The 13706-nt window shown below is 35.7% G+C and overlaps 1 protein-coding gene and 1 non-coding gene across 4 annotated transcripts in view; both read left to right on the top strand.

The window, feature by feature from the left end:
- PPP1R42 (protein phosphatase 1 regulatory subunit 42) overlaps window positions 1-13706 on the top strand; it is a 52454-nt gene that overhangs the window by 1787 nt on the left and 36961 nt on the right. For 2 of the 3 annotated variants that reach the window (XM_042972860.1, XM_042972861.1), the window contains exons 2-6: window positions 4342-4559; window positions 6930-7096; window positions 8975-9113; window positions 10549-10665; window positions 10860-10904. In XM_042972860.1, the coding sequence (XP_042828794.1) occupies window positions 4431-4559; window positions 6930-7096; window positions 8975-9113; window positions 10549-10665; window positions 10860-10904 (597 nt within the window). In that variant the 5' untranslated portion in view covers window positions 4342-4430. The remainder of the gene's footprint in view (window positions 1-4341; window positions 4560-6929; window positions 7097-8974; window positions 9114-10548; window positions 10666-10859; window positions 10905-13706) is intronic. The other variant, XM_015536913.2, reaches the window with a different exon arrangement.
- Window positions 3570-3693, top strand: LOC122235172. The gene has a single exon (XR_006213306.1). It is a non-coding gene; the product is annotated as a small nucleolar RNA SNORA51 (small nucleolar RNA).

Genomic DNA, 13706 nt, shown 5'->3' with positions numbered 1-13706 from the left:
TCTAGAGAATGTAATTCCTAAAAGAATGTCACTTGCAGTATCAACAAAAATATATAATCCCTAAAAATGACTTTAAAAAACTTATGCATGGCCTTAATTACAAGAAAATTATAAAACTACATTAAAGCAGCACTCCTAAAATAGAGAGGCATACCATAGTGATGGAAAAGAAGTCTCAATATTAGAGATGTGTTGGTGCTTCACAAATGGTTTATAAATTCAGTGCAATTCCTAACAAAATCCTGACAGGATTTTTCATGGAACATAACAAGTTGATTTTCTTTTAAGTTTGTTTGTTTGTTTGTTTGTTTGTTTGTTTGTTTTGAGACAGAGCACACATGCATGCTGGCACCAGCAGGGGAGGGGCAGAATGGGAGGGGGAGAGAGAGAATCCTAAGCAGGCCTCATGCTGTCAGCACAGAGCCTGATGTGTGGCTCCATCCCATGACCCCATGAGATCATGACCTGAGCCAAAACCAAGAGTCAGACGCTTAACTGACTGAGCCACCCAGGCACCCCAAGAAGTTGATTTTTAAAATGTGTATGAAAGAGTTAAGGACGAAAGGATTCTGGGAACATGGCAGAGTAGGAAGCAACTGTTTCCCCACCTAGACAACAACTGCACTGGCAGAATCTGTCTGATATAAGTATTTTGGAACCTGGAGTCTACTGAAGGCTAACAACTTCCAGGAGAAGGCTTAGACAATAAACTGAAATAAATTTTGGTCAATTTCAGTTCTACAGCAACTATCCATCCCCTACACACAACCCAGTAGCAGGGTTTCTAGAGTACCTTACATATAGCTTGTAGAAGCCAAAATGGGCAAAAAACATACTAGCCACCAAATATCAAGGATCTGTCCTCTGAGCACTGATTGCTGCTTCTGATCACAGTAATGCAGACAAAATTTACAAAGCAAAGCAAAACTAAACATGTTTACAAGAAAAAAAAAAGGTCTTTCTCTTAAATGTGGATAGGGAAGGGGTTACTAAATAAGCCACAAAAAGCATAAAACATGAGCAAAAAAATGATACATTTGACTACATGAAAAAAATATATAGCTTCTGTTTTTTAGAAGATGCCATTAAACACAAACTAGGAGAAAAAAAAGGAGGAAAAACAAACTAAAGTCAGGGAATGGATATTTGCTACATGTATAATCAACAAAATACTGGTATCTGATAAAAATATAAGTGTATCTAAAAATTACTTATAGGGGTGCCTGGGTGACTCAGTCAGTTAAGCATCAACTCTTGATTTTAGATCAGGTCATGATCTCCTGGTTCATGAGACTGAGCACCCCATCAGGCTCTGCACTGACAGTGAGTAGCCTGCTTGGGAGTCTCTCTCCCTCTCTCTCTGCCCCTCCTCCACTCGCACATGCACATGCACTCTCTCTGTCTCTCTCTCAAATTAAAAAAAAAAATCTTTCAATAAAAATAAAAATTACTTATAAAAACACAACCCATAAGTCAACATGGGAAAAATATAAGAAACCACAACTAACAGAAAAGGAACTTCATATGGCAATAAACAGGAAAAGACCCTCAATCTCTAGCAATTACAGAATGGCAAATTAAAACATAATGAGATGAGACTATTGATCTGGCTGTTTTCAAATCCCTTTTTTATATATAAAAAGATCTGAGAAAAAAACAAAAGCAATGATATTATCATTTCACACCCATCAGATTGGCAGTAATTTAGACTGCCAATATCAAGTGCTGACACTGATGTTGACTGCATAGTAGAGCAATAGGAACTCTCTTAGCTGCCAGTGGTAAAACTCCTTTGGAGAACAATTTGACAATACATAGTAAAGTTGAAAATGTGCAACCCAGAAATAGCCATCCCTAGTTTTAAACCCTAAAGAAACTCTTGCATATGTGCTAAAAATGACAGGTATACAAGAACCATAAAAGCAACATTGCAAATGAAGAAAAAAACACCACCCAAAGATCTATCATTAGAAGAAATAAATTCCTTACAATAGAATATTCACAGCAATGCAAATATTCCAGAGCTATACACATCAACTTTGATGATTCTAACAAACAAAACATTAAGCAAAAAAAGAAAGTTGGAATCAAAATAATACAATTTATGGGGCACCTGGATGGTTCAGTTGGTTAAGGGTCCAACTTTGGCTCAGGTCATGATTTCATGGTTCATGGATTCGAGCCTTGCATCAGGCTCTGTGCTGACAGCTCAGAGCTTAGAGCCTACTTCAGATTCTGTGTGTGTGTGTGTGTGTGTGTGTGTGTGTGTGTGTGTCTGCCCTCCCCTGCTCATGCTCTGTGTGTATGTGTATGTGTGTCTCTCCAAAATAAACATTAAAAAATAATAATACCATTTATGACTGTAAAAATGTTTTAAAAAGTACTATATATTGTTTAGATATACATACATCTGTAGTAAAAGTATAAAGACATGAATAGAGACATCTAATTCTAAACTCTAAAAATAAGAGAATAGGGAGAAGGAGGGGGGTGGTGTACCTGGGTGGTTAAGCAACTGACTCTTGATTTCAGCTCAGGTCAGGATCTCGAGATTCATGACTCTGAGCCTCACATGCTTGGGATTCTCTCTCTTCCTGTCTCTCTGCCCCTCCCCCTGCTCTCTCTTTCAAAATAAATAAACTTAAAAAAAAGAATAGGAAGAAAGGCATAAAGGGAATACAAGTGTATTTATAACCTTTGATATTTAAGATTACCTGTAGGTCCACGAGTGTGGGTGTTATTCTTTAAACTTTCATCATGAAATATTTTTAAGGCAATATTAGTAAAAGTTATTTTTACTTAACTAGAAACTTTGTTCAGAATATTATTGTCATGCTTGAAATTTGATCTGTAAACAATAATCTTAAATTTTTGTTAAAAATAATGAATTCATGAAAATTTCAAAAATCTATGAAAATTCAGTGATTTTATTCTACAGATTACATTTTGTATTTTGAAATAAAATGATTCATTCCATATCTTCAAATATTTTATTGTGGGCATTTTATATAATATAGCCTGGGTAGTTATATGTCAATATGTGATAATGCAAACTGAATTTATCTTCTACTGAATTCACTTTCCTCCTAAGCATTGATTTCATGTCCAGAATACTACACAAACTGAGGTGTTTGGCTGGTAAAATTCCAGATATATTAGAAAAAGAATGCTCAGTTTTAAACTATATTTTAAAAAGACAATAAATTTTACAAAACTGTGGTTATTTATCACAGTTTTGTGATGGTTGGAAAAAAATGGGTTACTTCAAACTTATGGACCACATATGGATCTCTCACATAAATCAATAATTAATTAATTAATTATTTGATAGTATGTTCCCCTTATTTAACAGCCCTAATATATTCCAGGTGAAACAGTGAAGTAAATAGTGTTCACCTTATCTGTGAACAAAACAGTGAAACAATAATGGTGATAGCAAACATTTGTTGACCTATGTACCAGGCACTGTGCAGAATATTCTATACATTTTTATCTCATGTAATCTTCACAATATCCCTAGGAAGTAGGTACTACTATTATCCTAATTTTATAAGAAACAGACGTAACGTAGCCTCCTGGTGCGTATGAGGCTATGTTCTTACACTGTATAGAAAGAGGAGGCAGAGTAAACCCATCCATAAACATCTCAGCCCAGGCCCTTTTCCTGGTCTGTATTGTGAATGGGGGACACTGGGGGGGGGGGGGGGGGGAAGAAACTGATGCAACATGCCCAAGATTGCCTGACCAGTAAGCAATGGGACCAAATGTGAACCCAGGCAGTCTGGATTGAAAAACACTGCATTGTGTTGCCTCTTTGTGGATTGCAGCTATAACAATTTCAAGGCCAACTCCATTTTCAAGTATTTTGCCCCACTGTCCTATGTGCATACTCAAGGTTTTTTACATCATGTGTTCTGATTTGAGGGTTTAGAAAATATGATCACCATGGGTTCTATGGAAAAAGGAAAAGAAGACCATTCTGGTCTCATTCTCAACTGCCACTAGCTTGAGTAGAGACCAACCTCTGGGCCTTCATGTGAAAACATCAGATGATACTCCTTGACAGGGAAAAAAAATCCTTTAAAAGATGCCCACAGTAACAACTCAATACTAGGGAGAGGAAAATATTAAAAATAGAAATGAATGAACATTGTATATTTAATTAATTTTGGTTTTTTAAGCTGTTTATAAGAAGAATTAAGTCTATAAACTTAGAAAATGCCTTTTAAAATGTCTCTGAAGTAGTTTATCAAATAGTTTTACATGAGAAAATTAAAGAGCAAGTCAAAATAATTTTTCCTAAATTGCCATGTACATAATGCTTTTTTTTTTTTTTTATAGAAAGTTGAGCATAAAACAATAGTTAAACCTGCTTCCTGACATGGTATCAGAACAGAGCTACTGCTGAGAGTTTGACTTATAGAGAAATCATGGTTCGACTAACCTTGGATCTAATTGCCAAAAGTAACAATCTTAAACCCCGAAAAGAAGAAACCACTTCACGATACCTGAAGAAAATAACTCATCTAAATTTTTCAGACAAAAATATAGATACAATTGTAAGAATTCTAAATTTCCTATTTTTACATAATTAACAATGTAAAGTTTAGAAACTGGTCTCAGAAAATACCTCCTTATTAACTATATTTTGATCATACTCAACTGTATTTTGATTAGTCAGCTGTATATTGTATTTTTATTTTAATTTCATGCTTATGATATTAAAATTATTAAAACTAAATCTCTACAAAATATATCATTGTGATTGTTAAATCTATGTGCTAAATATATGTATCTATCCCTGAAATACTCTATGTAGCAAACTAGAATTGAAAGTGTTATGTTGGAAAACAATTTCAAAGATAACGCTTTTGTATAATTCCAGCTGCTTGGAATATGAGTTTTTTAACATATCAAGTAGTAAGAATGAACTATATGAATACCATATTTTAAAACTTTAACAGTGAAATCTTTTTCACACATAATTTAACTGATTATATAAATGTAGGTTATACTGCCATTTATATCAGACAAGACTGTTTACTTGGATATATTCTGACACTGTATTTTCTCTGTGTTAAGTTGGCCTTAATGTGGGTAACTTTAAAGGGAGCAATAATTCTTGTAGGCCATTTGTATTGATGTCTATTGTCTACAATAAAATGCTAAAGACTACATGAGAGAAATTTTCTCAGAAACATAAGGTACATAAAGGCCGAGATGATGTCTATTTTGTTCATATCACTCTAAATCCCCCATCCAACACAGTGCCTAACCCATATTAAGTGCTGAATAAATGTTTTTCAAGTGAATGAAAAAAATAACAAAGCCCCAGGCACAAGTGTCAATTAAGACTTTTTTTTTTTTGCAGACTCTACCAAGTTCCTATTCTGTATTTCTTTCCAGTTTCTTAGTGATTCTTCTCCCCATGAATCCAATTGCCCAAAAAACTCTCTACATCATTATACCATTACACACTTGCCCTCTGCAGACAGCCTCTGCTGTTCTTTTGTCCTGTCACAATCAGTGCTCCTTTGGTGTAGATGACCCTTGTTAAGAGGAAAGCAAACTAGGTACAGCTGACCTTAGAAAAATATGAGGGTTAGAGATACCAACACCCCCACACTCCTCAATACCCTGTCACCCAACACAATCAGAAGCCCTCATATAAGTTTTAATTCCCAAAAAACTTAACTACTAATGGCCTACTGTTGACCAGAAATCTTACTGATAACATAAAGTCAATTAACATATTTTGTACGTTACGTGTATTATATACTGTATTCTTAAAATAAAGCTAGAGAAAAGAAAACATTATTAAGAAAATAAGAAAATATATTACAGTACTATATAGTATTTATCAGAAAAAAAAAATCCATGTGTAAGTGGACCCATGCAGTTCAGTTCAAATCCATGTTGTATAAGGGTCAATTATATATAATTCACACCAAGAATAACTTATAAACTTAAGTTTATAAGTCCCCAAGATGGTGTTATATTTTAAAAGAACTTGTTAATAAAAGCTGAGATTTTTTCAGGTTTTTTTTTTTTCTTAAATAATCTCTGTATCCAACATGGGGCTTGAATTTACATCCCCAAGATCAAGAGTTGCGTGTTCCACTGACTGTGCCAGCCAGGCATCCCAAGCTGAGGTATTTTTGAGTGTAACTTCACTCTAGCTCTTGCCTACTTACTCTAGGCTTACTCTACCACCCACATAAGAATGGCAGACTTTTAAAAATACCTTTAATTATTTTCTTATCTCAAAAGTAACTGATGTTCACGAATATAAATACATATATAAAAAAAGAAACTTATAATCCTATCATGCAGAGAAAACCACTATTAACACGTAGGTGATGTCCTTCCAGTCTTTTTTCTAGGCATGTATTCATATAATTTTACAATAGTGGGTCATATTGAATGCACTGTTTTCATTTTGAGATCTATAAAATATTACTAAGGAAACTAAACAATATTTAATGGTTAAACAGTATTCCCTTCAATAGTACTATCATAATTTATTCATCTATTATTTTTGAATATCCAATGACTTCCCATTTTCAGTATTATAAATAACAGCTTCCTTCTAATTCCACAGAATGATTAATCTCTATTCTACAATGTTGAAGCATTAATTTGTTAAATGTTTCAACTTCCAGAGAAACCTAATTGCTTCCAAGAAACACTGCTTGCCCTAGGAAAATCCTTCTTAACAAATACAATTTTACTGATATAGTTACAGGATACTAAAACCTAGAACTAATTTTATAATCATTCTAGTCTTGTTTTTACTGTGCTAATAAGAACAGAGATACACTATTATATTAAACTTAAGGAAATGTACAGAAAGTGGAAAACTTTCTTAAAAACAAACTTCTAAGTTTTCAGGAGAAATTAAGTATAACCTGTTTTTGTTTTCCTTTTAGGGAGACCTCTCTCCTTGCAAAAGTCTTAGTGTTTTATACTTGTATGATAACCGTATTAGTGAAATCACTAACTTGAATTATGCTACAAATCTGACCCACCTGTACCTACAAAACAATTGTATTTCATGTATAGAGAACCTCAGGTCATTAAAGAAACTGGAAAAACTGTAAGTGCTTTTTTTTTAATGTTTGTTTTCGAGAGAGAGTTCGTGTGTGTGTGTGTGTGTGTGTGTGTGTGTGTGTGCGCGCGCACGCGCATGAGCTGGGAGGGGCAGAGAGAGAGAGGAAGAATGCCAAGCAGTATCCATGCTGATAGCATGGGGCTTGATCTCACCAACTGTGAGATCATGGCCTGAGCTGAAATCAAGTTGGAGGTTTAATCAACTGAGCCACCTAGGTACCCCTAGTGCTTTTATTTTTAAGTAACATAATTGTTTGCCATCATTACAGTAATATTTTTGCATGCAGACCTTTCCATTATCTGCACTTTTGTGGAATAGGCCTCAATTTTTATTCTCTTGTACTATTATTAGTGCAAAATAAAGTGTTACACGCGTTATACTTGGCAATTTGTTTCATTAAGCCTGACATACTTTTCTTTTGCAGGAGAGTAAGGTGTCTTAACCACTTATAAGGATACCTAAAGCATCCTTAAAGGCTCAACTGGGGAAAAAAGTTTCCATGGAAACTTTTTGATTTTGATTTTTGATTTTCCATGGAAACCAAATGAGCTCTGTGTCTTTAAGAATCACACATCTTAAAGGGCAGGGTCAGAGAGTTGATAACGTTGATTTAGATTTGAGTGTAAAAAGGCATTTACTGCCTATAATGATTTTAATTCAATGAAGTCTGGTAGATTTATTTTCCCAGACTGGAAGAACTATCAGTCCTTCTCAAAAAGTGGGCCAAGAACCTCAAAATGGGAAGAAGATAAGGGAAATGCTTATTGAAAACACAGATGGCAGGGTGCCTAGGTGGCTCAGTCGGTTGAGCGTCCAACTTCAGCTCGGGTGATGATCTCACAATGGTTCCTGAGTTCGATCCTCACATCAGGCTGACTGCTGTCAGTGCAGAGCCTGCTTCAGATCCTCTGTCCCCCCTCACTGCCCCTCCCCTGCTCATACTCTCTCTTTCTCTGTCTCCTCTCAAAAAAGAATAAACACTTTAAAAAATGCAGATTTCTGGGTTCTGACCTAGATAGCCAAATGAGAATCTCTGGGGTTAGGCCCAAAAATCTTAATTTTGTTTTAAAAAAAGGTTATTTATTTATTTTGAGAGAGCAAGAATGAACGAGCAGGGAAGGAGCAGAGAGAGAGGGAGAGAAAGAATCCCAAGCAGGCTCTGCACTATCAGCACACAGCCGGACGTGGGGCTCAAACTCATGAACCATGAGATCATGACCTGAGCCAAAATCAAGAGTTGGATGCTTAACCAACTGAGCCACCCAGGCGCCCCTAAAAACCTTCATTTTTAAACCTACTACCCACATGATTTTTCTGTGCTCTAACATATAAAAGGAGTACTGGTAGATCATTTAATAAGGACCATTCCAATTCTCTCACTTAAAAAAAAATAATTTCTTAGATTAAATTAAGTGTAAGAATCATATAAATAAACCTTTCTTTGGCTCATTGTAAAGAGAAAATTCCACATATTTCTGCATTCTTTGTATAATTTTCACACAGCTCAGTGATTGTTACTATGTTTTCATTATGTTTACAGATCATGATGTTCTCAGAATGTCTATTTAAAATTGTTTTATATTGGGATGCCTTGGTGGCTCAGTCAGTTGAGCAGTTGAGCATCTGACTCTTGATTTTGGCTCAGGTCATGGTCCCAGTGTCATGGGATCAAGTCTTGCATTGGGCCCGACATCAGGCCCCTCATCAGGCTCCGTGTTGAGCATGTAGCCTGCTTGAGATTCTCTCTCTCTCCCTCTGCACTCTCCCCTGCTCACATGCTCACTCTCTCTCTCTCTCTCTCTCTCTCTCTCAAATAAAAAAATAAATAAATAAATAAAAATAAAGCTGTTTTATATTTTGCAGGTATTTGGGAAGCAATTATATTGCTGTCATAGAAGGTTTAGAAGGATTAGAAGGACTAAGAGAGCTTCATGTTGAGAGTCAGAGGCTTCCCCTTGGAGAAAAGCTTCTGTTTGATCCAAGAACTCTTCACTCTCTGGGAGTAAGGCCGCATTTGAATATTCTGACAAAGAATATAGTGATTAACAGTTATAATGGAACAGGAAGGTGGCAAAGGTATATTTGGACATTATACATACTGTGTATGTTTATATGGCCAGTTAATTTATTTGAGGGCTAAAACTAACTTTTCTCACATAATTTCTCAGAGACTCAGCAGCTATAAAGTTGGGATAATAACGCCTGCCTCTAGGGTACTAAAAGTATCAAAAGAAGGATATAAAAAAGTTACATAAATTATCAAGTTCTAATCCAGATGTCAATTCATTCATAATTTCAAACTTAGCGATTATCATGATTCAAAATTTTAGGAAAAAGTTTAAGGAAAGTAATGGACAATTATTTGGCAAATTTCAAACAACCTAGAGAATAATGATGATGATAAATTGTCTTCTCGCTGGATTCTGATTTCATTGTAGGCTGCCTTACATGTGGCTCTGCCTCATCAGAAGCAGGTAGATCTGGGAGTACCAGATTTGATGCTCCAGCTGTGACCTGACACCCAGATACATTGCGGAGGTGTCACAATTAGTTGAGAAGCCAGAGGTGGCTTTTTTATGAAATGCCATTTATTATGAAATGCCACTAAAAACATTTTTGTTTGCTCAAGTTTTGCAAAGATTCAAGCAGATTCCAAAATTCTAAATATAAGGCATAATCCTTTTAAGCTGTATTTAAAGTCTTAAAAAGTATCAAGAAGTATATTATCTAAAAGTTGGCTATATAGATGCCTTGGTGGGTAGACTCAATCTTGGTAGAGATTACTGGGCCATCATAGATTTTAAGATGGCTTTGGTTTAATGCTGCTCTATTGTATATTTATGTCCTCACTAACAGCCAATGTTGATCCCTCTTGTTAATTAGCTAATTATTATTTTAAGTACCTCTGAACATGTGGATTATCAAGAGGAAACTATAGAGAGAGAGATAAAAATAAAAACCAGATATTCTTTTATTCTTACCTATGTTTCCTATTTTAAAAAACAGACAAAAACTGTTTCTTCCTACATAAGTACAAATCTTAGTGATATTTAATAGAAAATGATAATTTGCTTAAACTGAAATAAGCATTTTTCTACACTGTGTTAACATTTGTTTGCTGGGCATCTTTTTTCTTTATTGATTCCTGGCTTCTTTCTTCTATAAATCTCTTTTATATTCTGGAAAGGGAAAATGAGACTTATGAAAGAACTTTAGACAAAAATAGTAAGTCATATCACAATTACTGAAGTCCCAAAGTTATGTCTGAAAAAACATATGGCATAGAAACAAAATCTCCATGGATTTTAATTTTCTTACCTAAAGAGCAAAACAGCCTGAACTGATAAATCTTAAATTTTTCACAGATTAAGATTTCTGGTTCCTATATATAGTATTTAATTAGACTGTTTACTAATGCTAATTTATTTTTCTTACAGAAATCCCTCTCTATATTGAATATCAGCAATAATAATATTGATGACATAAGAGACTTAGAAATACTGGAGAATCTTAATCAGCTCATAGCAGTTGACAACCAACTTCTGCATGTGAAGGTAGTGTAAAGAAAAATTAGTTTAAAAATATTTACATGAAATTGTGATTTAAAAAAATTTTAAATATCTATAAAATTTATTACTTTAAAAACTATTCTAGATTTACTCTAAAACTAGGTTATGAATCTCTACTTCTTAATATATTTATTTGCATAATTCTGCCCTCTTACCTGGTTTTCTCTTCCATACCCCAGTGCCTCCACCCCTCACCAACAGAAAGAAGTTTCTCTGAGAAGAAAGTATGTGCTTTTCCTCTCTGTAATATTTTGCCAGCAAATGTTTCCCTCTAGAGACTAGATTTCTTGCCACTTAACAGTGATCTCCCAATGAATGAATTTCTAGTAACTGGGATTAGATCTGAACTCTCTCCAGGCTGCTGCTCCTTGGGAAAGTACCTGGATCTTGAACTTATTCTAATTTGCACTAACTATATTCATGTCATAGTATGTCATATCATCCCATATTCATTCAGTTATTTATTCATTCAAATACGCACTGAGCACCTACAGGTCTCTCAGGCACTGTACTATTCTGTGTAAACCAGAAGAAGGAAGATTATAGTCCAAGGGCTCAAAAAACCTACAGTCAACAAGTAATGAAAAAACGATGTGATTCTGTTTTCGCAAGTATTGTGGTGGCACTAACTCAGCCTGGGGCTAGGGAAGGCTTCCTGGAAACAGTCGTCTGTAAGCTGAGCCCTGTCATAACCTCACAGTTTCTGATTTGGCAGTGGGATGGCTTGTGGTATAATTTCTTTACATGGAGGGACGCCTGGGTGGCTCAGTTGGTTAAGCGACTGACTTTGGCTCAGGTCATGATCTCGCAGTTTGTGACTTCAAGCCCCGCGGCAGGCTCTCTACTGACAGCTCAGAGACTGGAGCCTACTTCGTATTCTGTATCTCCCCCTCTCTCTACCCCTCCCTGCTCACGCTCTGTGTCTCTCTGTCTCTCCATAATAAATAAACGTTAAAAAAATTATTTAAAAAAAAAACATTTATAATTTCTTTACATGGAGCCACCAGAGGAACGAACAGCTTCTTTCTCCCATAACAGCGCTCTTGTTTTCAAAACTACTTCCAGACAGCTATCCACTGACCTTAAAAAAGTATTCCCTGGCGTGCCTGGGTGGCTCAGTCTGTTAGGCATCTGGCTCTTGATTTCAGCTCAGGTCATGATCTCATAGTTCATGAGTTTGAGCCTGACGCTTGGCATTGCACTGACAGTGCAGAGCCTGTGTGGGATTCTCTCTCTCCCTATCTCTCTGCCCTTCCCCTGCTTGCGCTCTCTCTCCCTCTCTTAAAATAAATAAATAAACTTAAAAAAATTTTTTTCTCTGACCTTGTTTCCAAATTCATACCTATTACCTAGCTCATCCCATAACTACTATAAGCAGTAGATAATTACAAAAATAAATATTATATGTATTATACTACTAATGAATTCCTCAAAAACACCCAAAATGCCACTGATCAGGATGGATGTTTAAAATATAAAGACCAATAAGGAAGCATGACTCAATTAATTGTTTCAACTTACAACATGAAGGACGTAAGAAGTTCATGGGATAAATTCTGCATTCAAAAATACTTTAAGTTTTAGGGGTGCCTGGGCAGCTCAGCTGGTTAAGCATCCAACTCTTGACCTCAGCTTGGGTCTTGCTCTCAGGGTTGTGAGTTCAAGCCCCATGTTGGGCTCCACGCTGGGCATGGAGCTTACTTAAAAAAAATTTTTTTTGGGCAGGGGGGGCGGGGGGGCACCTGGGTGGCTCAGTTGGTTAAGCGTCCAACTTCGGCTCAGGTCATGATCTCACAGTTCATGGGTTTGAGCCCCGCATCTGTGCTCACAGCTCAGAGCCTGGAGCCTGCTTCAGATTCTGTGTCTCCCTCTGCCTCTGCCCTCCCCTACTTGTGCTCTGTCTCTGTTTCTTAAAAAATGAATAAATGTTAAAAAAATCTTTTAAATAAAACAAATTATTCTATTATGCTTTTAACTCTGAACAGAAAAATGAAAGTTTGATAACGGGACAAAACTTCTTGCCTCCAAATGATCCCAAAGGAAGTTTTTCTAAATGACATTAAGACCTAGCTATTTCACCTACAATAATTATTCTTAGGCAACATTAATAATGTATAACCAGGATAAATGTGTAACCAAAATAAACACTTTCATTACTATTAATTATTCATTCCAATGATAAATGTCTAAATAACCAAACCCTTTTTTTTTTTTATTTTGAACTCAATGTTACCTCCCCTGTGTAGTGTTTCCTGAACCTGTTCCCATCAAGCTAGTCTATTAAAAATATTTATGGTATCATATGTGCCAGGCACTGCCCTTGGACTTCAAAAACATGTTCTAGGCACTGAGGATACCATGATCAAGAGAGACAGGGTCTCTCTACCCTCAAAGAGCTTACATTAAAATGACACAGAGGAGGGAACAGTCAGAAAATAAATAAGCAGAGAAGATTGTGAAAAGGGCTATGAAGGAATTAAATAGGATGACATAATGGAAAAGGGGTCAGTGGATATTTTAAATCAGGTTATTAAAAAAAGCCTCTGAGGAAATGACATTTATGCTGAGATCTGAAGAATGATAAAGAAACAATCTATGCAAAGAGCTAAGGAAAGAACATGCCAAGCATCGAGAACAGCAGGTGTAAAGATTCTGAGTATTCTAGGAACAAAAAGGAGGCCAATTTACTATGATAGGGACCCCAGTGCCTAGCTCAGTCTCTAACACATTGTGAGTGCTCAATAGATAATTGGTTGAATGAATGAAGAAGCAACAGTATAACATAAGATTATGATAGGGGAGAGATCATAAAGATCTTTTAGGCCATGATCATAAGTTTGACTTTATTCTAAGTGCATTAGAAAGTCACTGAAAGGATTATATTTTAAAGACTTCTCTATCAGCTATGTGCAGAATAGGTTGCAAGAATAACAGCAAAGAGATCATCTGGGAGACTACTACAGAGGTTAAAAAAAATGGTTGCTTGGAGATGAAAAGGAGTGACTGGATTGGAGGTTTATTTATTC

Source organism: Panthera tigris, chromosome F2 (genome assembly GCF_018350195.1).
Source record: "Panthera tigris isolate Pti1 chromosome F2, P.tigris_Pti1_mat1.1, whole genome shotgun sequence".
In the NCBI taxonomy this organism is placed as follows: Eukaryota; Metazoa; Chordata; class Mammalia; order Carnivora; family Felidae; genus Panthera; species Panthera tigris.
Note: the sequence above shows the minus strand (reverse complement) of the source record. Positions and strands in the feature narration are given on the sequence as shown.